The 23,841-nt window shown below is 38.9% G+C and overlaps 1 protein-coding gene across 2 annotated transcripts in view; it reads left to right on the top strand.

Annotated features, from left to right (window-relative positions):
* The window catches only part of BACH2 (BTB domain and CNC homolog 2), a 338,775-nt gene that overhangs the window by 219,269 nt on the left and 95,665 nt on the right, over positions 1-23,841 (top strand). For both annotated transcript variants that reach the window (XM_082250238.1, XM_082250239.1), the window contains one exon: positions 7,113-7,367. In XM_082250238.1, the coding sequence (XP_082106364.1) occupies positions 7,113-7,367 (255 nt within the window). The remainder of the gene's footprint in view (positions 1-7,112; positions 7,368-23,841) is intronic.

Below are 23,841 nucleotides of genomic sequence, written 5' to 3'. Positions count from 1 at the left end.
AAGTGTTTTATTTCTGATCCATAAAAGCTACACAGTTCAATTCTATGTTGTAATGCATACAGGCTACATAAATACTGGTAATAGAAAGAAGGGTACAAACAAGGGTAGCAGAGTGTAGTGATCTTTGTTATGTGTGCTCTCTAAAAGATAGACAGTGACAGAAAAAAGCATGACATAGCAAGTTGCAGCCGTTCGCTAACCTTCTAAAATGCTAACACAGCTGTAATGTGTAATTACAGAAATCAGTGTGAGAATTGTTGCACTGTATAATTATCTTTTACTGAAACTTTATTGCTGAATAAATTATTAATCCAAATCAGTGTTGTATAGAATTTCCAGGAACAAAGAAAAACTAGTCTGTAATTAAATTGCATCGGTTGTATTTTTGAGCTAGTGTTTTACTTGACTGTAATTGATAATGAATTGGTAAAAGTGTGTAGGAGTTTAAGGTGGGAGGCATCTGCAGGTTCTTGCCATCGGATTCAAGTAAAGCAGCCTGTTTTATTTTGATGATTTCCCCACAGTTTTCTATTGTGTCCATTACAGCTCAATTCAAATGAAACCTCTTATGAAAGATCTGCGATTGTTGAGCTTCATCTGAACAATGCTAGTCACCTGGGTGTCATGCTGATATTCTGACTTAAGCCCAATTGAAGTCATAGAAATAGGTGTTCAGTCAGACATTGTATTGACAGCCTCCATTTTCATAGTCTTCCCTTCACTTTTCTGTTACTGCAGCTGTGCAGAGACCCTAAGGCTTCATGCACACTGGGGCTTTTTTAAACACTTTTCTCCTAGCAGGAGCTATAGACACAGACAGCATGGCTCAGGATTGAGCCAACAGGCGTGCCACAATAGGAAGTGTCTTCCTACGGTGGCACAAAGAGAAGAGGAGGAGCCAGGAGTACCAGCGGGGAACTCCAGTAGAGGAGGAATGGGGCCATTCTATGCAGTTCTATTGCACAAAGCAGGTGAGTATAACATGTGTATTGTTAAATATATATATATATATATATAATTTATTTTTTTTTTTTTTTCAACCACACTAAAAAACTAATGTGGACAGCAGCAGTGCACATTGATAATGCAATTATTACTGTTCTGATGCTCCCCTGAATAGACCATCTTACCCAGAAAAGTTCCCATCCTAAGGAATGTTTCAACCCAAGAACAACATTTTCATAGCAGTTCCTATCCTCAGATGTGGTGGCTACATTTTTTTTTTTTTTTGTAGGTCAAGTAGATTTTTTTTTAAGTACAGAATTCTGAGTGTCACATCATCTATGGAATATTTCTTAAGTCTGTGTAATAATATGATTCTAATCCTTAGCATTAATTATTATCCTTTTAAAAGAATTATTGTCATAGAGATCCATAATTATAAATATGAGTGTCAACCGGTGTAGCAGCCTCATAAAAAATAATATCATAATAATCCATTTGGATGTTTTTCATAGGTGGTCAGATAAACCAGCCTCATATTCCATCCACTCAAGAGTTCATATCCAAGCTGCAGACATGTTTAACCTTTATTACACACTGTGTATAGTAGTCTCATATAGAGCCTCAAATAGTGTTCAGTGCTACTGTGCTGTTATAAAAAACAGTGGTCTTAATTAACGCCACTTTACTTGTATGCAAACTGGCAGTTATTCTCTTAGAACCTCTCACAACCATAGCCACAGATTCTAAAAGTGGTGATAATGAAAGGAGGGGGAATGCATTAATGCCCCCTACCTTTGGGACCGGGACAGACCCTGAGTGATCATTTAAAGTTACTTTAAATTGATTGGTTACTTACCTGTCACATGTCCTATCATTCTGGAACATTCACCCATTGATCAAGTGACCTGGAGAGCCTATAAAAGTGAGAAACAGAAGACGTTAGCTGTTAGAGGCAGAGTTGACAGCTAAGAAGAAACACCCTTCCCTCCCATCTGTCACAGCCTCCTATTGTGTAGTTTTAAACCCTTCTGCAGAGGGGGACAGTCTGTTATTTGTTTGTTATTATTTTGTTTGAGCTGTAATTGCTGAACTAATTTATGGGCTAAACAATTGGTTTGGGTTTTGAGTGTATTTTTTTTAATATATTAAAATTTGCTATGTGTAAGTAATAATTATTATGTATGTTATTTACATCAATGATAAAAGGGCCATGGCATGGCCTATTTATACCACTTAATATAGTCAGTTTGTCTATTATTTCATTAATGTTTATATTTAGGCTCTGTCTCCGGTCCAAATATGGAGCACCTATTGGAAATCTTTGCGGAACTGTAATGCCTCTCTGAATTTTTTTTCACAACTGCATTGCTTTTCGGAATTGGATGCAGGCTCTTTTAAAGAGGCCATAAAACAAGTGGTAACTGCCGTATTGAATACCCTGCCATTGAGTGATTCTCTATTAGACCCCAGATCTCTCCTCTGCTCTCAAAAGCATCTGATAAACTGAGATTGGTTTCGTCAGATGCTTGTATGACCGGCAACAGCTTGTAAACAAAAGACCAAAACTGGATGTGAGGGCCAGTGTTAATTTCGTCAACAAAAACTTTTTCGGCAAAAATTTCGTCAGCAGCATTTTTATAGCGACGAAAGCAAAACAAAAATTACACCACATTTTTGTCCACTTTCGAAAGCTATGACAAAAATCAATTCCATTTTTGTTAACGATCAAAAACTTAAACGAAAATGTGAGGAAGGGACGTTTTACCCTTGTGAACTTAGGGTTTCCACAGAGCTCCGCCTGCTTCCGCTCCCAGCAAGCAAGTGACTGTGCAGCCAGCAGGCCTTTGAGTCCACAGACAACCGTCCAGAGCAGCACTGTGCATTACAGGCCTCCCGACTCACGACAATGACTGTCCAGAGCACAGAGCAGAGCACTGTGAGTGTGTACATTACAATTACAGGCTTCCCCTCAGACCACCGTCCATCCAGAACACTGCATGTGCATTACAGGTCTCCTCTGACCACCGACATCCAGAGCACTGTGTATTACAGGCCATTCCTTAGACCTGAGACCACCATCAAGCACTGTGCTGCATTACAGGCCTATCAGACCCCCATCCAGAGCACTGTGCAGCATTACAGGCCTCTCAGACCACCATCCAGAGCACTGTGCTTATTACAGGCCTCCTCAGACCACCGTGCATTACATGCCTCCCCTCAGACCACCATCCAGAGCATTGTGCTGCATTACTCACCTCTCAGACCACTGTCCCAGAGCACTGTGCAACAGTACGGGCCTCCTTAGACCACTATGCAGAGCAATGTGTCCATTACAAGCCTCCTCAGACCGTCCATATCCAGAGCACTGTGTGCATTACAGGCTGCCTCAGACCATCAACCTGAGCACTGTGCAGCATTAAAGGCATCCTCAGGCACACCACCGTCCAGAGCACTGTTCAGCATTATAGCCCTCCTTAGACCGTCCAGAGTGACTAAATCTGTGTCTATGAGTTTTTTCACAGCTTAAAACCATAAATAATAACATCATATTAGATTTTTTTACTCCAGGAGTATAAGTTTGGAAATTCTATAAAAATGCTTAAATAATGCATTACAATTTTACTAAACACATTAGATTTTAGTTGACTAAAATGGTTTTATTAGAATAAAATGTACTGGGGATTTTAGTCGACTAAAATACGACTAAAACGAAAACAATTGCAGATGACTAAAATGGGACTAAAACTACTATGGCATTTTAGTCAAAAGACTATCCCTAAAACTAAATCAAAATTTGATGCCAAAATGAACACCGGTGAGGACATCCTCATTGTTCCCAGCTTTTTTTTGTCACAGAGGAGGTGAACCTTCCCCTCTTCTGTATTCAGCCGACAGAGCACAGCTGTGCCGGGCTCTCCGATTACTCCAGATAACTTGGGAACTTTGTTGGAAGGTGGACCTATTCCACACCCTGTTAAAGGGAATAGGAAGCTGTAGAGCCAATTGGATCACTTTTACAGAAAAGCCAATTGCTTTATAACCACTTCCAACCAAGGACGTACAAGTACACTCTAAATGCTGAAAGTGATTAAAATATGTGGGAACTGCATGAATCAACCTTTTTTATCCTAAACCTTTCTTGCAGATCATGGTTATTTTATCAGAGTGATCGGTAAAGCTGTATACTGTTTTATTAACTTCAAAGAAATGACTGTATACACCTGAATTACACTCTACAAATACACTGCCTTGACGAAAAAAAAGTCACCACCTGGAATTAACTAAGCAACTAACTAAACTAAGCATGCAGTAACTATCCTAATGTATAGTTACTGCATGTGCCCAAAGAATGAGGTCAATTGACTACCTGAGTATACTGAACGACCAGGTTATTCCATCAATGGATTTTTTCTTTCCTGTTAGCACGGGCATATTCCAAGATGACAATGCCAGGATTCATCAGGCTCAAATTGTGAAAGAGTGGTTCAGGGAGCATGAGACATCATTTTCACACATGGATTGGCCACCATAGAGTCCAGAACCTAACCCCATTGAAAATCTTTGGGATGTGCTGGAGAAGGCTTTGCAGAGTGGTCCGACTCTACCATCATCAATACAAGATCTTGGGGAAAAATGTATGCAACACTGAACTGAAATAAACCTTGTGACATTGCAGAAGCTTATAGAAACAATGCCTCAGTGAATGCGTGCTGTAAGCAAAGCCAACGAAACATTAGAGTGTGTGGCCTTTTTTTTTGGGGTGGTGACTTTTTTTTGGCCAGGCAGTGTAGTATTTACAAAGGAATAGACTCCACCATTTTTTGGTGCAGCATTAGTCTTCACCATATTTATGTTTAAATAATCATATGCTGATAGAGCTGTATCCCATTAATTTGGAGCTGTATGCATATCTCTTAATAGATAAGAAATGGCACTCCAAAAAAAAAATTCATCAATCCTTTAACTTTTTCTCCAAGATTGGAAAGCAGAGGGTATCTGCTGGTCTGCTAGATCAACCATCACCTTAACTCCATGGTACACAAATCTAAAGGATTTTATTTTAGGTAAAGCATTATGAATCTGCAATTGAGACTTCTGCAATCTGGTTGCAAAAATAGGCATAGATATACAAATATATATTTTTTTAGTTTGTAAAAAATGTCTTTCATTTGAGACATAGAATAATGGAATGGGCATGACAATTCCTTCTGTTCTCTGAACTGCCTTTAGCCCTGGTTCACACTGGTAAGGATTTAAAATCATGCTACTTTTGCGCAATTTGAAAGACGCACATCAGTGCAATTTGCACTACTGATTTCATTGCGACTTCATTTCACAGAAGACTATAACAGTCGCAATAAGATCGGTCGCCGTGATATGAACAGTTCCATTGCCAGCAATGGGGTGCAACTTTTTTAATGCGATTTGGAATTGTCAAATCGCATGACAAGTCACGTGGGTGTGAAAAGGGGCTTAAAGAGAATCATTTGGAATGTGTAGCAAGCGATAACTTTGTTTTTAGTAGGCACATAGTAAAATATGTATCTAATTTGTTTCAGATACAAAAGGCTGGCTCTTTAGTTTACATGAATAAAAATATGGTAATACGGTAATAAATCTTAAGTCTTTCCATCATTAGCTGCACCTCACTGTGACTGAACAGATAAACTGCAATACATGTTTAATAAATTTCAGTAGACTTACCTTGCTTTTAAAATGTTGTCAGAGAATTACAGGAAAATGAAGATGAGAAGGAAGAAATTATAAGTCAAACTATGCAACATAAAGTTATGACCAATTTACATGTACGTTGTGTTTTAAATATAAGTTCCATAAGTTGCAGTATTGAAGTTTACAGTTCCATTGCCCCAGTCTGGGCTCTTGCACTTGGGTCAGCTGAGCCCGTCCAGCGTAAATGCAGTCACCCTTCCTCAGCCCAGGTGCAGAGTAGAGCCGGTCATTGACATGAATGGCTGTGCATCTCTGTACTTGTATACGGCTTTGCTATCATAAACACAAGTACAGCATACGGGCACATGCAAAACATAGAACAATTTCCTTTTGTTGCATACACCTGTATGGGATACAATGGATTGTGTAGAACTGACCACAGAAACTTTGTTGAGCCTCATTCACACGGGCATGTCTGTCTGCTCCCTGATCCATGCATTGGACCCAAATGAATGTGCAATCGGGATACACGTGGAGGTTTGTGCAGCCAGCTGTCTGTCATTGGTTTTAACAGGCCGCCTGCACACTCCTTCATGGAACCACTTTGCAATCCTGGGCAGCTGAAGATGGCCCCTCATACGGGTGTACAGATCGGTACACCCAGGCGAATGAGGCTTTAAAGTGTTTAGTAAAAACAATTATCAGATTTGCAGTTGTGTGAATTTGAACCCATGACAGCAGGGATTCTTGTCCTGCAGAGCAAGTGTCGTTTTGAAAATCAGCACCGCTGTACAGAGATTTGTAAATAAATAAACCACTATCACTGCAGCAGATGGACTGATGGACCTGTAGTTCTAATTGGAACATGAGTGCAATAGTCACCACACTCAGGAAGCTGGAAGAAGAGCAATCTTTAGGCAATTCAGAATGTTACCCCTTCTGCATACTGTATAAATTGGTATTGTCTTTTCTCTGTAAATATATGCAAAAAAAAAAAAATGTGGTAAGTATAGGTTGTAAAGGAAAATCAGATGGGCGAGCATTGCCAATAAGAACCTGTCCATGTGTGGCTAGCTTGAATATAGAAAAAATAGTAACAAACGTTTCAACCTAATTCATGTGATAGTATCTAGTACTCCAAAATTAAATAGTATATTCCCTGTCCAAGATTCATTTTAAATGCAGTCAAGAAAATTCACTGCTGAACACCACTATTGATGTTTGACATAGCTCCATGTCCTATATCTATACTTAAAGTGAAGTATGCTTGACATTCAAGTATACTGCATATCAGAAAGTACAACACGTACACTGCTATTGTTTGTACCACTAACGAATTCTACATCATGGACTGTACTATCTCACAGCTTTATTGTACCTGAAAAGAAAATACCTTCTATTCACCAATTTCAATCATGATATTTATTCATATAATTGATATCGTTGGCAAAGTGTTTCAAGATAAATCAGATATTTTTTCTTGGTCTGTTTTTCAGGGTCTGAACGGAATGTCTGCAGATGACAAGACTGAAACCCCCATGTACGTGTATGAGTCAACTGTGCATTGTACAAACATTCTTCAGTGCCTCAATGACCAGTGGAAGCAGGACATTCTCTGTGATGTCACTCTAGTTGTGGAAGGAAAGGAATTTCGAGCCCATCGGGCTGTGCTGGCTGCTTGCAGCGAGTATTTTCTGCAAGTTCTAGTTGGGCCAACTGAACGTGGATTGGTAGTCAGCTTGCCAGAAGAGGTATGTGTCTCTACTTTTTCAAACTCTTTGGCTTCTGTTGGCTTTATATAGAGTTCTAGATAAGACTAAAGTTCAGATATGTATTGATACATAAATCAATTTAAAGTACATTGTTATCGCTGTTACAAAAAGTCCCACACACGCATAAAAGTTATACTTTAGTTATAGGCAGAGCCTTGTGTGCTAAGCCAGCCCCTGGCTAACTGTATGCCTTGGATACTCTGACACCTCCAGTTGCATTATCCATAATAAAAAGTAAACTAAAAATCCACAGGGAGAATGGGAATCTTTCGTAATGGCCATCACTGTGCTAACCCAGGAACGCAGGTGTATATGTCTCACCAAGAGATATAAGAGCATTCACAAGAGTTGTACAAAGTAGTGAAAAATATAGCCATATAGTCATCATTCTAAGTCGCCTGCTTTAATCCAGACCCTCAAAGTATAACTCAGTCAAAAAACAAATGACCTTACTTTCCATCAGTTTAAGTTATTGGCATTTATTTTTATGGCCACTAAACAGACTATTGCCAAGGCTTGGGATCTCTCTGCTCTGAATTTCTGTGAAGTGATAAATGGGATTAAAGGGACCATAATATATGAAAAAATTACTGCAAAACTATTAGATAAAACAGCCACCTTTGAAAAGATCTGGGCCCCTTGGATCAAATGTTTCCTCCCACCTACCTTTGACAAATGTATCTTATAAATCTATATTATGAGGGTTGTTTGTACAGCTTTGGTTGTCCTGAGCAGGTAATGGGTACCCTTTCTTCCTTCCTTCCTTCCCTACTTCGGTGTGCTCTTGACACCTACCTCTTCCCTCTCCCAACTTTCTTTTATTTTTCTTCTCCTTCTTTTCTCTGCCGCTTCTTAGTCTTTTTCATTGACCAAATAAACTTGAGTACAATTCGAGGTTGGCTAGGTAATGCATTCCCTCATTACTAAAGGCTCCTTATAGTTTGTAAGCCTGTTACTAGGGATGTAGTGCATGTTAACTCATTTATGTATGTTAAGAATGTATAACTGAAGATTATTATTGTGCCTAGCTTCGCAACATGTTATATATGCATTGTGAGAAACCAATTAAAATCTATTGAAAAGAAAAAAAAGTCAGGAAGTTAAAGTATAACTAAAGGCAAACCTTTTTCTATTATTATTATTATTATTGAATTGAGTGGAGAGGGATTCAAACACCTGGCAGTTTTTATTGCCTTATATGACCTTATTAGGGAGATTCACCCTCTCTAGTGGTCTTGTTTACCATTATCATCGGAAGTGAATGTAAAAGAAAATCCCAAATTTTGGGTTGACACCAGAACAGTAACAAAGAGGAAACCTTCCAATGGGCACGCTATTTCTGGGTACATCTCGGTGCTCCCTTACTTTGGTGGGATTTCCTCCCTCTTCCTGTTTTGGCTATGTAACAGGAAGGGATACCCCCCTATGGGACACAGATGGCATAAAAAAATCTGCCCGGGGATATAACCCTCCCTTACTCTATTGAAAATGTAAAGATGTTTTGCCGTTAGTTACACTTTCATCTCTAGAGCATTTTTTAAAAATGTAAATTTCAGTAAACAGAACCGTTAAACCTGACTGCAGCCCAATTTTGTTTTGGATAAAGCAGGGACTAGTTAGAACATCTGATCATTTTTTTTTTATTGCCATTTGTGTCCTTATTGGGAGGACTTCTCCTCACTTCTAGTCAGTACGGGAAGTGATTGAAAATATATCCAACAGGCAAATATTTACAACACACAGACAAAAAAAACACATTTTTAGTAGCATAAGCAAAGGTTGGAACTTCTGGCAATATTTTTTTCCTGTGCTGGTGGCAACCATACAGGGGACAGTAAATGTCATAAGATTTTTTCAATGGAGTTTTGGACAAAAATAAAAACCAGATAGTAACATCAGCGCTACCCCACTCTATTCAAGACAAAACTTTGCAAAACTTTGGTCGCAGATGGACTTTAAAAATTAATTACACCTTCTGTGTAGTTTCTTCACTATCCCCACAGCCTGTGCGAAAAAGACTAATGGCAGCTCATACCTTATTTAAAGATGTGTGTTCCTTCTCAGAATTTTCTGTGATCTTGGCTAATATTAGGTAGCAAAAGTGGGTGTTGCTTAAACAGAATCCGCTATTTGTTGACACACTATTAAAAGGCCTTGATTTGTCCTGTATGGGGGTGACTTTAAAAAACTGTGGACTGTTTAAAATCCTATGTTGTTGGCTGATTTGGTGCCTAGAAGCACATCCAAAAATGGCATACCCTAGGTTGGCCACTTACTACATTGATTTTATATAAATGTAATAAAGCATATGTGGCATCCTTTTTTTCACACAATGAGTCACCTTATTATCTTGATACGATGTCCTTATTATCTTTATCTGCATTTTAGCCCTTCAGCTTTTTTTGCTCTTAAGGTGTCATAGAAAGTTATAAATGACTGTCAGACAAGGGTACTCTAGGTCATGCCAATGTTCTGGGCACTAAGCCATTATTCAATTAACATTACTTCATCATTGCTACTAATAGCTCTTGAGTGAATGGTTAAGTCATTTCAGTGGAACCTTACTCCAGAAAGTGCTAATGCTTGTGAAGACCGGTTTCTCACTTTGTTCAGTTATACATCATGCACATATGTCTACAAAAGGACATGGAGTTATGTATTGGTTACATGGTAGTGATCTTATGAAAATAGCACCAAATTTCTTCCGTACGTGTGAAGCAACTTTTTATTATTCTATATCTTGCCATACTTCATATATATATAAACAATACATTTAGGACAAAAAAGTTAATATTCCAATTTATGATAGTTGCCTTTACCCCTCCATGTTATAGCATTAAAGAGTTTCTGTTAGCCTATCCTTCTGTCCCATTTTATGGGTATCATTTAGGGTTTCTGCCTGCCATGACAACTGCAGGTGGAATATGGTGGCTCAAATTAACATTAAAGGGAAACATAAACATATTGGGGCCAATACCCCATTGCATTCCACGTCCTATGTATACCCCCCTATTACTGATCTCCAATCTGCCAGTGACCTCCTGAACCAGCCACAATCTGTTGTCTCTGGCAGTTCTGTTCTTTACATTTCAGCCATGGGTCTGTTGATTCAGCAATAACTTTGTCATTCCTTAAATAACAAAGTAATACATATATTTTCTTTTCTACAGGCAAGTCTTTCTAATATCTTAATACTGATATCTTAAATATATTTTATTTTTATACTCCATCTGTAGACAATGATGTTTGTTTGTTTTTTTTGAGTTTGCGAGTTTTAAAACAGGTTTTCCTAGATGAAAAGTGCCAATTTGAATTGCCTATTTTATAATTATTGAAAAGTTATACGTGGTAAAATTATTTACAAACTTAGAAATAAAGGCTTTTTAAATGTGTCACTAAAAAAAATTAAGAGAAAAAAAAATGAAAAGGAAAAAGGTTTTAAGAGCTTGTTCACACCATGTTCATTGAGTTGCATCTTTCTGTACACCACAGTTGCATGGCCTGAACAGGGAACATGGAATACAATTGTTCACAATAAGCCCTATTTAATTCATACACGTGAGGTGGCGTGCTGAAGAATGCAACTCAACTAACAGGGCATGAACAAAACCTGACTATTAGAGATCGTCTGATCTATCACTGCACTGTTATCCCCAGCATCCCTTTAGACAAGAAAAATCAGCAGACAATAAAAGTGAGAGTAGCATGGTTGTTCCACAGGATTCCAGATAGATCAAGCAGCCAGGTATTGAGTGCCAGTGCCTCCCTCCCTCGCCCACTGACTGGCAGTGCCCAAAAGATGCCCCCACTAAGCACCAGGACCTCCATCTCCCCAACTAAGCACCATCTCTCCCCACTAAGCACCAGGACCCCATCTCCCCCCATGACCCCTCTATATCTCCCCACTAAGTACCAAGACCTCCCCATCTCTCCAGTAAGCTCCAAGACCTCCAATTTCTCCTCACTAAGCACCAGGTCCCCCTATCTCCCCCCACTAAGCACCAAGACAATCTTTCTCTCCCCCCACTAAACATCAGGACACCTACTCCCCCCACTAAGCACCAAGACCCCCCATCTCTCCTCACCAAGCTACATAACCCCCCACTGAGCCCCAAGACCCTTCTATCTCTCCACATTAAGCATCAGGACCCCCATTTCTCCCCACTAGACACCAAGATCTCCTTCTCCCCCCACTAAGCACCAGGACCCCCCATTTTCCCCCACTAAGCACCAGGACCCCCATCTCTCCCCAGTATGCACCAGGACCCCATCTTTCCCCAGTATGCACCAGGACCCCCCATCTCTCCTCACTAAGCACCAGGACCCCCCATCTCCCCCGATCAAGCACCAGTGCCCCTTTTGTCTCCCTTGAAGACAAAGCTGCGTTTTTTTAGGCAGGTATGCATGGTCAGGAGGGGGGGGTCAGGGGCAGGATCGAGGGCCCCGTCAGGTAGGCTTTAGGGTGCCCTATTATTTCTAACAGCGGCTCTCTCACTTCCTCTTAAATCTACTGGACAGGAGAGGAGGGGAAATTTTTATAAGCACAGATGGAAAAAAAAACTGATAGCGGTTTCAAAACCTACACTACCCAAACTAGAAAACAAAAAACTTGTCTTTAGATGTTTCTTTGTTGTTCCATAAAGAGGGGTTCACTTTTAAAGCCAATATGTGTAAAGTGATTATAGCAGTGTTTATGCATTTCAGGAGATTTACTCCAATATTCTATTTCAAGCAATATTCTTGGACCCGATGAAAGAGGTAGATTTCCTGAAAGCCTGTCCTAGAAAATGAACTTTTGGTTGAAATAGAGTATTTAATACAGTACCCAATTATTTTGTAGTCTCCGAGCCAATAGAAATCTCCTAATTGAGCTGTCTTATAACACACCAAACGCACTCCCCTCACTGGAGCCCAAACGTCATATTTGGAATCTAGTCCGCTTTCTTTTAAGCTGCAAATCCACTGAAACATGCTATCACACAACAATTGCTTCTGTGCTCTGTGCTCAGATACTGTATCTATTCCAGAGTCCCTAACTCTCTGCCACACTACAGCACTAAGGAGTTTTATTCTCCCTACTAATCGTCCTAATATTTGTCATGGCATGTGAGAGGAGCTTTTTTCCCCAGAGGAAAAACCTCACCCCCCAAGGAAAACAAAAAGGCAGCGCATGATTTAACTCAACCAAATCTACCCAATATTGAAATATCGTTTGCTGGGTAGATACACCTTTTTTAAGTCGACACATTAAAACCAACACCATAATGACCACGAAGAGACTTGAAATAACGTGTAGAGATATTTCTATTTCTTTAAAAAAATAAAAATTTTAACTTTGCTGCTTCCTTTTTGTCAGTGTTCACAGTGTTCTGCAAGAAATAAAACCAAATTTCTCTGTCCTTCTGGGCTTTTTTTTTTATCTGTCGTTTGAGCCAATAAAAGGCTTATTGTGGTTAGAATAGGAAGACAAGTTCCCAATTTATTTAAAAGTAGCAACCAAAAGGCCTGTTCGGATCACTGAATATTTTTGGGCAGGACATAAGGGACCATTTTTTTTTATGAGGATCTTGAGTTTTTAACATCTGTGTGTTTTACTTAAAGTGGAGTTCCGGCCTATTTTGCAACTTTAGTGATTCTTGGAGTGCTCGCTATGCTGATCAACAATTGGGCTTTTTCAATTTTTTCGGGGGTCCCTTGCCTTATTTTAGGGGCATTTTTGATTGTACTTCCTCCTTCTCCCCCCTCTGTGGCCGTGGCCACCGACATCACTTGCTCCTTTGCATTGCATCCTGGGAGCTGTTTGTCACCACTCCCAGGAGGCTGGAATCAGGAAGAACTCCCAGAACACTCCCTGGAATCAGGAAGAAGGACACAGCAGATTGCACTGCGGCTTCAGATGCCCACGTCTAAGATGGCCGCGCCCAGACAGCGTTTTTAAAAGTAAGATTTTGACTAAAATCCAATACTGTGCACCTTGTAAGTATGAGAATAGCGGTTTTGTAAAGGGTGATGGATTAGTATTATAGGGGTATTTTTAGTTAAAAAAGGTATTTGAGGCCGCAACTCCGCTTTAATAGTATAATGCAACCTGAATGTTTCCTTTAACATATTAAAATATATTCTAGTCTATTCTCACTCTCCAGGCAGTCATAAACAGTTTTTTTCTTAATATTTATTATTTTGTTCTCTAAAAATAATGTAAAGAACAAAAATTATTATCTTCAAAGAAAGCATTTCCATCCATGTTGTTCTTTTCATGTCATTTTAAACAAGGATACAACAAAGTATGGTAAAACATTCCATTCCTAAATTATGATTAAAGAACCACTGAGCTGCAACTTTCCAATAATTGCTCCTGTGTTAATGACTTAGAGGCAGTCGCACGCAGCGAAGATACCTCCGACAAACATTAAACATGCAAGGGAAGGTGACCACTCTATATCAGAATTATATACTATGCAAAAAACCTACTAATCGAAATATGAGAACACCAGAGTGTGACATGTGACAGTTCTTTAATTAAATTATTCTGATTCATTTGCATTCTGTTATTCATTAATTATAAGTGAATACAACTTGCATTCTGCCCTAAGATTCATTTTCCACTGTAACAGTTTATTTGAGATAACGGATCGTTCATATTTAACAAAGCAGAAACTTATTGTAAACCGGAGAATTGTTTTCTGGAAGATTTTACATTTCTGATCTGCAAAAAAATAAAGTAAAGCTATGGACCCATCAGGGTGTAGATATGTTCAACAATGATGGCAAATTTTGAAGCATACCTCCTAAATATCCTGGCTTCTGCAGGATTGTTCCGTAATTTGAACAAAATCCTTGCATTCCACAGATCCGGGCTGTGTCCCACAGTTACATTTGTGGCTACTGAAGGTCCCGTACAATGACTGTGTGCTTTGACCACACTATGAAAGCTGCTTTGTTGAAGGCGGTGGCTGGTACCTGTCACAGGAAAGCACCACTGTCTTGAAAGCCACCAATCAGCACTTTGCACTAGCACACCACAGCCAAAAAGCACATCTTGTGGAGCTGCAAAAGGCTCGTGCCAGGCAGGACAAAAGGAAGTTGCAGCTGCTCTGGCAACCTGGGTCTGTTCTCCAGTGAACTGCTGCCAGGGCAGCAGGTCAGTGCTCTGTACTAAGCATGAACAGAGAGCAGCTGACCCTAATCCTTCAGAGAGCCTCAGGGAAAATCTGAGTGGAGGCAGTACTCTGCAATGCTTGAATGTGCCAGCATCAACTTGCAGGGTATATGGGGGCACCGTGTGCTGGGAAATGTATGCAGTAAGGGGAACAGTGAATACATTTTATGATTGTTTATAAAGATCTAACATTGTCCACTGTTGATATATGATATGAAACAATCAGAAATTATTGTAATTGACCCCTTTCTGCTGGCCGTATGCATGTATGTTGCAGCATGCAGGTGAGTATTATTCTGTGTTGCTACATATATACAATACATCACAGTTTTGAACTCCATTAAATACCCCCAGCACTGTGAATGTGCTGTCATTGACAACTTTTGGTCACAGTGTAACAATCGTAGGACAGGACAGTCTCCACAGCCAATCACAGTAATCACATGATCAGGAAGCCCATAAAACACCTCCCCTTTGATGCAGCCTTAAGATTTTTAATAACATCCATCATATAAGGGTTAATGATAAAAGTGATATTTTTATATGTTCATATTACTGCATTTAAATGTGGGCTTAGTCTCTTATTCTTAGGGCTCATGTCAACATACATTCTAGTCAACACTGCACTTTTCATTTGAATGAATGCAGCAGTTGACATGAAAAGTGTCAAGTGTCATTTGATTGCTTTGCCTGAAGTTCAATTGCATCTTAATAGGATATGCTACGTCCAAAGAAACAGCACAACATAAAACAGCTCAAGCACAGCCTCAAAACAGTCATGTGTGCTGCTCAATTAAAGTCCAATGGATTTTGCTGATCTGCATCACAGGGAAACAACGGCTGTTGAGAGCTTACAAAGGTCATAAAGCTATCTAGGTCCACCTAAAATTGGACAAGGAGTATTTTAGAAAATATACAGAGAAAGTAGCAACTAATATATTTTTAAAGCTAAAAAAAAACACACCAACAAAAGCTATTTTTCGTATGTGATGCTTTATACTGAGAAGTGTGCCACCTAAAAATAGCTTTTACTCTGTAAGAAGCCTACATTGAACATAGAATCCCTCCTTGTTTGATTTGAAAATAATAATTTTCAAAGAAAATTATACTTAAAATGCTTTTAAATACTAAGAATGATTGTTAACATTTTAAATTCAGTTTTGGTATCCACGAGTATTTTATAGTTTACTGAATTTCTCTTTAGTGCAGCTTCCATAAATATAAAATTTAGGTACCGTATTTCATCTGTATCCTATAAAATAGTCAAACAAGATGAAACATTTTTCTTAAGATGGCAAAAATATAAACAAATGAAAGCAGCCTTTAAATACAGGTAGTAACAGTAGGGACTCCCTTGCAGCCAAACTTCACATTCTTGTAGTTAGAGCTGCTGCTGGAATGACCTGCATCTGACAATTCCTGGTGTACTGAATGCCTACACCTCCTAGCTGCCTGCTAATTCCCCAACACAATTTGTAGCTTTAGAATATTAACCTCTTCACAGCCTGTTTTAACCCTTTGAACCCTTTACCAGCCCTCAACCAATTATTTTTTACATCCCCCCAATCAACCGCAAGTGTACATTAAAGTATTTGTAAACCCAAAAATTAAATGTATTATATCTGTCTCTGTATATTTCAGTAGTGCTTTTTATAATATGTTATCGTCTTTATGATAACATTTTTTAAATGTTAATTGGAAATTAAGGCCACACAAATTCATACCAAATGACTGATTGCAAAAGATAGTAGGACAAACCCCCCAAAATTCTTCAAACATATTAATTGTAAAAAGTTCAGGTCTGAGCATGTAGGCCCTTTACAAAATTATCTAAAGTGGGTGTCTGGAGACAAAGAAAATGCAAAATGTATTACATCTCTTCTTGAGCTCTGTGTATACAAATGAGCATGGGGGAGCTCATGACCATAATTGGAATGGCATTGACAGCCCCAAATGATCCACAATGGCTCAAAATTGATTTGGCCCAGAAATATTTCGACAGAATAAAGGTGGATAAAGCACCTGGACCGGATGACATATACCCATGGATCCTAAAAGAATTGAGCTCTGTCATTTCAAAGCCATGGTTTCTAGTTTTTAGGGACTCTTTAATGACTGGGATACTATCACTGGATTGGCGTGGTGCCTATATTTAAAAAGGGATCAAAGTCTTTACCAAGTAACTATAGACCTGTTCGTTCAACTTCTATAGTTGGGAAGATACTGGAGAATTTAATAAAATACCACATAGATGAGTTATTGCTGGAAAAAATATTTTAGGCAACATACAGCATAGATTCATGGAAGACAGAATTTGTCAAACAAATCTGATTTCTTTTTATTAGGAGGTAAGTAAAAGACTGAATTCAGAGAGTAGCGGGTAATGATTCATACTCTGAATGGTCTAGGGTTGGTAGTGGTATAACCCAAGGGTTCGTTTTGGGACCCTTACCTTTTAATATATGTATAAATTATATAGGGTCAGGGGTTAAAAGTACCATTTCAGTCTTTGCGGATGACACCAATGCAGTGGAATAACGTCCTTACAGGATGTCTCCATCTTACATGCTGACCTCAATGCACTGTTTAATTGAGCAACTATGTGGCAAATTAGGTTTTATTTTGATAAATGTTAAGTTATGCACTTGGGGGCTAAGAATATGCATGCATCAAACATTCTAGTGGGGAATCAATAGTGGAGAAGGATCTGGATGTTGTGGTAGATCAAAGGCCTAATAGTGGCAAGTAATGCCAAGTAGTGGTTTCCAAAGCAAGCAAAATCCTTTTATGTATTAAGAGAGGTATAGACTCCAGAGAGAGAGAGATATAATTTTGCCCCTGTACACGCTCAGTTTGGTGTGTATTGCTAGAGAGTTTTTTTTTCTTCTTGGGAGAGTGCATATGATCAGCACAGGGCCAATCAGCACTGTCCAGACAGGGGGTCATGGGTCCTGCATCTTGATAGGACAACCAGTACTGTATGAAAACTCCTCCTACAAGCTTTCACCAGACACTGATAGAAGTCATGAGACTACTATATACTGCTGATGAGAAAAGGTATTCAGCAGTTTATATTTACTAAAATGATTGCATTTCAATGTTCTGTGTACTGTGGAAGACCAGATATAGTGAATGCAGGGTCTTGGGTTTAGTAACACTTTAGGGAAGTTTATGATCAATATGTATAAATACATAAGTGGTCCATATAGTAAAGGCCGGCGGATTCCTTCTCCGAATCACGGATGGCACGAGTGGGCCGGTAGAAGCATCAGAGGGGAGCAGGAGGGGGGGGCAACGTCCTCTCCCGTCGCCTGTAACAAGAGTCATTGAACTGCTATGATTGTTTTTACTGTGCAGGGAATCGCCGGCAGAAAAAAAAGACATCTAAATGCTGCCTGCAGCTGCACCTATCATTTAGATATCTCCAATCAAAGCCCAGGGCATCACATGACTTTCAGCGGTATGGAAGTGTTTTAAAAAGGCCTGGATTCTTTCCTAAGTGTACATAATATAACTCGATACTAACATTTATAAGTAAAGGTAATCCAGGGAATATCCGATTGCCTCTTGGTGGATCAGGAAGGGTTTTGTTTCCCCTGCTAGAGCAAATTGCATCATGCTTTGCTTTGGGTTTTTTTGCCTTCCTCTGAATCTGTGGGTATGGGATTGTGTATATAGGATTGTAAAAAAAACAAAATGTTCCCCCTTTTATTGGTTGAACTAGATAGACTTGTGTCTTTTTGAACCAGACTAACTATGTTACTGTGTTCAATTATTCTTCTGGATAACCTGGTTGATCCTGTTAGCTTCCTAACTCCAGGTTGACAAACTGACCACTCTAGCTGATTAATGTTAGTGTGGTCAGTTTGCGTCCTCCCTAATGCTGTACTCAGACACAGGCAGGCTATGCAAGCACACAACCTGCCTGTATCTTACCTGGCCAGTGTGTGGCCACACTCCCCCCGCCCATCCCACCGCTGTTGATTGACAGCAGGTTCCAGAGCTGGCCTTGCTTTGAATGATTGCAAGTTCTCTAGGGGAAGTAATGCTATGCTGCCGTGTATGTGTTTTCATTTCATCTCCTTGGAAACGCTGATGTTCTGCATTGGGGATGCCGTCTAGAAATGATGTGCATGCCTCCCAATTTGGAAATGCCCACTCGCAGGTCTGTGATCTGCTAAGCAAGGGAAAGCAATCACGTGACCTGCACAAAAAAACTCTGATTAAGAGAAAAAAAAGCATTTTTTTCACAATTACAATTGTGAGTTGTGTACTGTATGCCAACACATTTAATAATGTATTTCTGAATACATGATAATTTGCCTTTACAAACACTTTAAGCCTTAAAATGACTTGGCTTTCCAGGGTGAGGTAGTTCAGAACATCAGCTTTAATCAACAACTGCAGAGAGAAATTCTCCAAAGTTTAGATGCAGGTAGTGAGAAGACACTTTTGAAAGAGGTAACATGAAGCTGAATTTTTCTCCATGCATACTAAATTATTTATACTTCCCATGACTATAGTGAATGGATGCAAGGCTCACTGTATAGTAGAACATAACAGGAAAACTGTTGTTTTATCAGTAATGGTGCATGCCATATTGAAAGGAATATTAACACTATGTGGTATGTTTTCAGCTTGACCTGGTTTAAGACATATGTTTTAACCAAAGACTGATTTTCAATACAACACATAAAAGAGAGGTCTGTTTTTTTTTTTCAATGTAAGTTCTAATCTTTGCTTTGGCCCAAGAACATGATAAAATAGCCAAAAAATATATAAATTGGCCATTTCCTTTTTTTCATTCAATTGTGGCAACCCATTGATCAGTATTGCAGATGTTCCTAATTTATTCAAATTCCAAATGTGTTTAATGTTATTGGGAGGTGGCAGTCATATAAGTGATGTTAAAGCTGGATACAGCTAAGTGTAAATGAGAATTGTAATTACCTGCAGATCAACCCATTCCCAGTTTTCCTTGGTAAAGTGTGTAAGGCATTGTACACATAAAATGTAAATCTTCATCAAGCATAAGTATTTGATATATGGATCGGTGATTAAGCAAAGTTTATTTACTGAATATCAACAAGTTTAATTCACGAGAAAATATAAAAAAAAAGAGATATCCTGTATGTTTACTAATATTTTAAATGTGCTCCTAACGAAAGAAAATAATCTTTATACAAAGCATGTATAGCTTCTGATTTGCTGTACTCCAATGTAAGTTGTGTTATGACATCCCATGGATGATACTATAAAGACCTTCATTACTGAAATTTTAGCAAGAAGAGCAGTCATGATAGAACAAACTCCAATGTGTGAATTTGGTGCCTCTCGTTCTGAATGATTTCATTCTTTTTCCTTTGTTCATTCACCTGTATATGGAGGTAGTCTAGAGAACACATTCTTTTCTGTCACTAGTGTTGGCACTGTTAATAATTTTCCTCCTGAAACAAAGCGTCATCTGAGTCTCCCAACAGATGCACCGTCTGATGGAAGTCGTTTCTGCTCTGAGAACATTTCTCCAAGTAGAACATTTTAGTTGTCTCGTGGGTGTTGTTAGGAAAGAGAACACACATTAAATATTCACTGAATCATTCAAGTGAAAATGCTATAACAAAAAAAATGTTCTGTACACTCTTTGAGAACTTTTTATTCTCTATATTCACTTAGATGAGGTATGATTGCTTTGTAATCAAAATTTAGGTTGACAGATGCTGAATAATAACATCATTTTTTCATTGTCATATAAAGAACTTTCTGACATTTGCATGCTAATGCACCTAATCTGTGGTGTACTGTATGACTATGGCATTCAAATGCATTGAGAAGTGCCATCACTAAGAAAGTGGAAGGCAGCAAGTAGAGTGCTCTTATTGTAATGTTTTTTAAAAAATACTAATGTTAACAAGGCAGGTAGCATACTCTGAGTGAGGAGCCTAAACAACGTAAAGGCTTCTTGGTAGCCTCTGTTACCAATTTCCTCATGGCTCTTTTATGCAGTTTGGAACAACATCCTGATCCAGGGAGGATCTGTGTTGTAACAAATACATTCCACGTGTTAATAATATACTTCACTGTGCTTCTAGGTATTGATAAAGCCTTTGGGTTTTTTTTTTGTATCCATCTCCTGACTTGTGCCTGTCCACAACTTTATCCCGATTATCTTTTAACAATGCCTTGCCACCCATAGTGGATTGCCCCAAACTGAGGGCTGGCATATCTCCATAATCCGGGTCAGAGCTGGTCTAAATTACCACCAGTTTCTTAATCTGATAACTGACAGTAATTCTTTAGAAACCTAGTGACAGGTTCTTAAAATGGAACTAGTAAGAACTACCCGAATTTGTTGCATGTGTCAGTAATGTTACTGACACTGGCGCAAAAGCTCGCCTGATATAGGCGCAGGTAGTTCTTAACGGAAAAAACTACCTTAAATATGTCATTATAACTACATGCAATAAGTTCTGACTAGGCTCTAAACTGATAAAATGGCACATAATGAAGCACAAGCTTGTTTTATGCTGAGCAAAATGTAATAAGCCCACTGTTTCTTAATAATGAACTGAAAGTACATATGCAGATACTAGAAAATGATTTGAGTTTTAAATGAGTTTTAAAGAAAAAGACACTCACTACTGAGAAGTTACAGGAGTCTTTTAAAGCAAACCTGTACCGCCACTGAAAACTATACAATAGCATCTGAACTTAAACATACACACTTTGAGATGTCCATAAGCATGGTCCTATTTCTTTTAGAACATTCCTGGGAGCTGCTAAGGCTGGGAGCCTTAGGAAGTCAGAGTTCAGAAAGAATTTTTAAAATTTTGAACCGAGAGGTGAAGATTCAAAGCTTCCATGGACTAGGATATTGGCAGCTGAAGTGCCTTAAAGTTAGAAACTACAGTCGCAGAGGAGGAAATTTACTAACACTATTGCACTCAGAATCTGGTGCAGCTGTGTATGGTAGCAAATCGGCATCTAACTTCAGCTTGTTCAATTAAGCTTTGGCTATAAAATCTGGAAACTGATTGGTTTCAATGCAGAGTTCCAGTTACAGTAAATAACCCCCAGTGTGCCAGGTCAGGTAAATGGTTCTCTATCTGTGAAGCTTAGGCTTCTGGGTTTCTTGACTCCCCATACAAGCACATAAGCTGGATCATATGAATGCAGTGGCTTCCTTTGCCTACCACTAGTCCTTCTATTGGTATTCGAGCACCCATATGGACTTGTATTGTAAGTACTTGGCAAATCCCAATTGCAGCCTCATAACAACTAACAAGGAAATAGTATGCTATCTAGACAAGATTAAGAGGCATGTACAAATGCTAGGAGTCTAGCTAATAAAATAGGAGAACTGCAGCTGCTAATTTGCGAGGAGTTTTTTGTGGGAATTTCAGAAACTTGGTTTGACAGCTCACATGACTGACTGGCAGCCATCCAGGGGTATTACCTATACCGTAAGAACAGGGAGGGTAGAAAAGGGGGAGGGGCATGCCTGTATTGTAGAAATGATTCGCAAGCGGGGTGACATTACTTATGAAGCAAGGGAGGAAGTGGAATCCCTGTGGTTGGAGCTCCAAAGGGATGAAACAAAAGGGGAAAGTTATAATGGATGTGTGCTACAGGCCTCCTAACCTGAAGGATGAGAATTCTGACCTCATTTCACAATTAGAAACGGTGGCAAGGCAGGGCAGTGTTGTTATAATGGGAGATTTAATTTATCCAGGTATAGACTGGGCGGAAGGAACTGTTCATTCATCTAAGGCTCGCCATTACCTAAATGTCTTGCAGGATAATTTAATGTCCCAATTGGTGGTGAATGCACCAACAAGAGATAATGCATTACTAGACCTTTTTATTGCAAACAACACAGACCTGATCACGGATATTGAAATACGGGAGAACTTAGGAAACAGGGATCACAGGTTAATTACATTCAGTATAAACCACAGGAAAAGGAAGCTCAAGGATAATACAAGTACACTGAATTTCAAAAGGGGCAAACTTCCCTAAACTGCGCTCTATGCTACATAATATTAAATGGAATAAAATCCTAGGAACAAGTAACACTGAGGAAAAATAGGAGTGCTTTAAGAACATTCTAAATAAAGGTATTGGCCGATGTATTCCAATGGGCGATAAATATAAAAGAGATGAGATTAAACCTGGGTGGCTAAACTATAACGTAAAAATGCATATAAAAAGTGAAAATAAAGGCATTCAAAAAATATAAGGCTTATGGGTTATTGTCAGCATTCCAACAATACAAGGAAAGCAATAAAATGTGTAAGAGTGCAATCAGGGTGGCTAAAATAGATCACAAAAGGGACATAGCGGAGGAGAGTAAAAAAAATCCCAACACATTTTTCGAATATATTAACAGTAAGAAAGTGAGGCCTGGGCATATTTGATGATGAAGGGAATTTGGTTACAAAAGACAAAGAGAAGGAAACGGTTTTCAATTAATTTCTCTCAGTTTTCACAAAGGAAAAAGGGGAATATAGTAATTAAAACTGTAATGTTTATAACCTGTCACAGGATGTACCCTTGTGGCTAACAGAAGCCAGTGTCAGAAACAGACTTGAAAAACTTAACGCAAATAAATCACCAGGACCAAAGTGCTTACACCCGAGGGTCCTTAAAGAACTTTTTTTGGACAGTTTACTGACTGGAATAGTACCAGCTGATTGGATAAAAACCAATGTGGTACCAATATTTAAAAAATAGAAAGAGACATATCCCTGGAATCTACAGGCCAGTCAGTCTAATATCAATAGCTTGTAAGCTATTGGGGGGGATGGTAAGGGACTATATCCAAGAATTTGCTGATGAAAACAGTATTGTTAGTAGTAATCTGCATGGATTCATGAAGGATCATTCTTGCAAGACCAATATATTATTATTCTTGGAGGAAGTGAGCTGCCAGCTAGATAAAGGAAGGCCTGTGTATGTGGTATATCTGGATTTTGCAAAGGCATTTGAGACAATTCCCCAAAAACCTTTTACTTTACAAACTGGGGTCTATCAGCATGGAGCAAAAGATATGTACCTGGATAGAAAACTGTTTACAGGGGTAGGTTCAAAGAATGGTGATAAATAGCGAGTTCTCCAAATGGTCTGGAGTGTTAAGTGGGGTCCCCCAAAGATCTGTCCTGGGACCAATTCTGTTTAATTTATTCATAAATAATATAGAAGATGGGCTAAATAGCTCAAACTCAGTGTTTGCTGACAATGCAAAGCTAAGCAGAACAATACCTTCACAGCAAGATGTGGAAACCTTATAATAAGTTC

This window comes from Pelophylax lessonae, assembly GCF_965119305.1.
Source record: "Pelophylax lessonae genome assembly, chromosome: 3".
Taxonomy (NCBI): domain Eukaryota; kingdom Metazoa; phylum Chordata; class Amphibia; order Anura; family Ranidae; genus Pelophylax; species Pelophylax lessonae.
The sequence above is the reverse complement of the archived record's forward strand: the minus strand, read 5'-3'. Positions and strand labels throughout refer to the sequence as shown.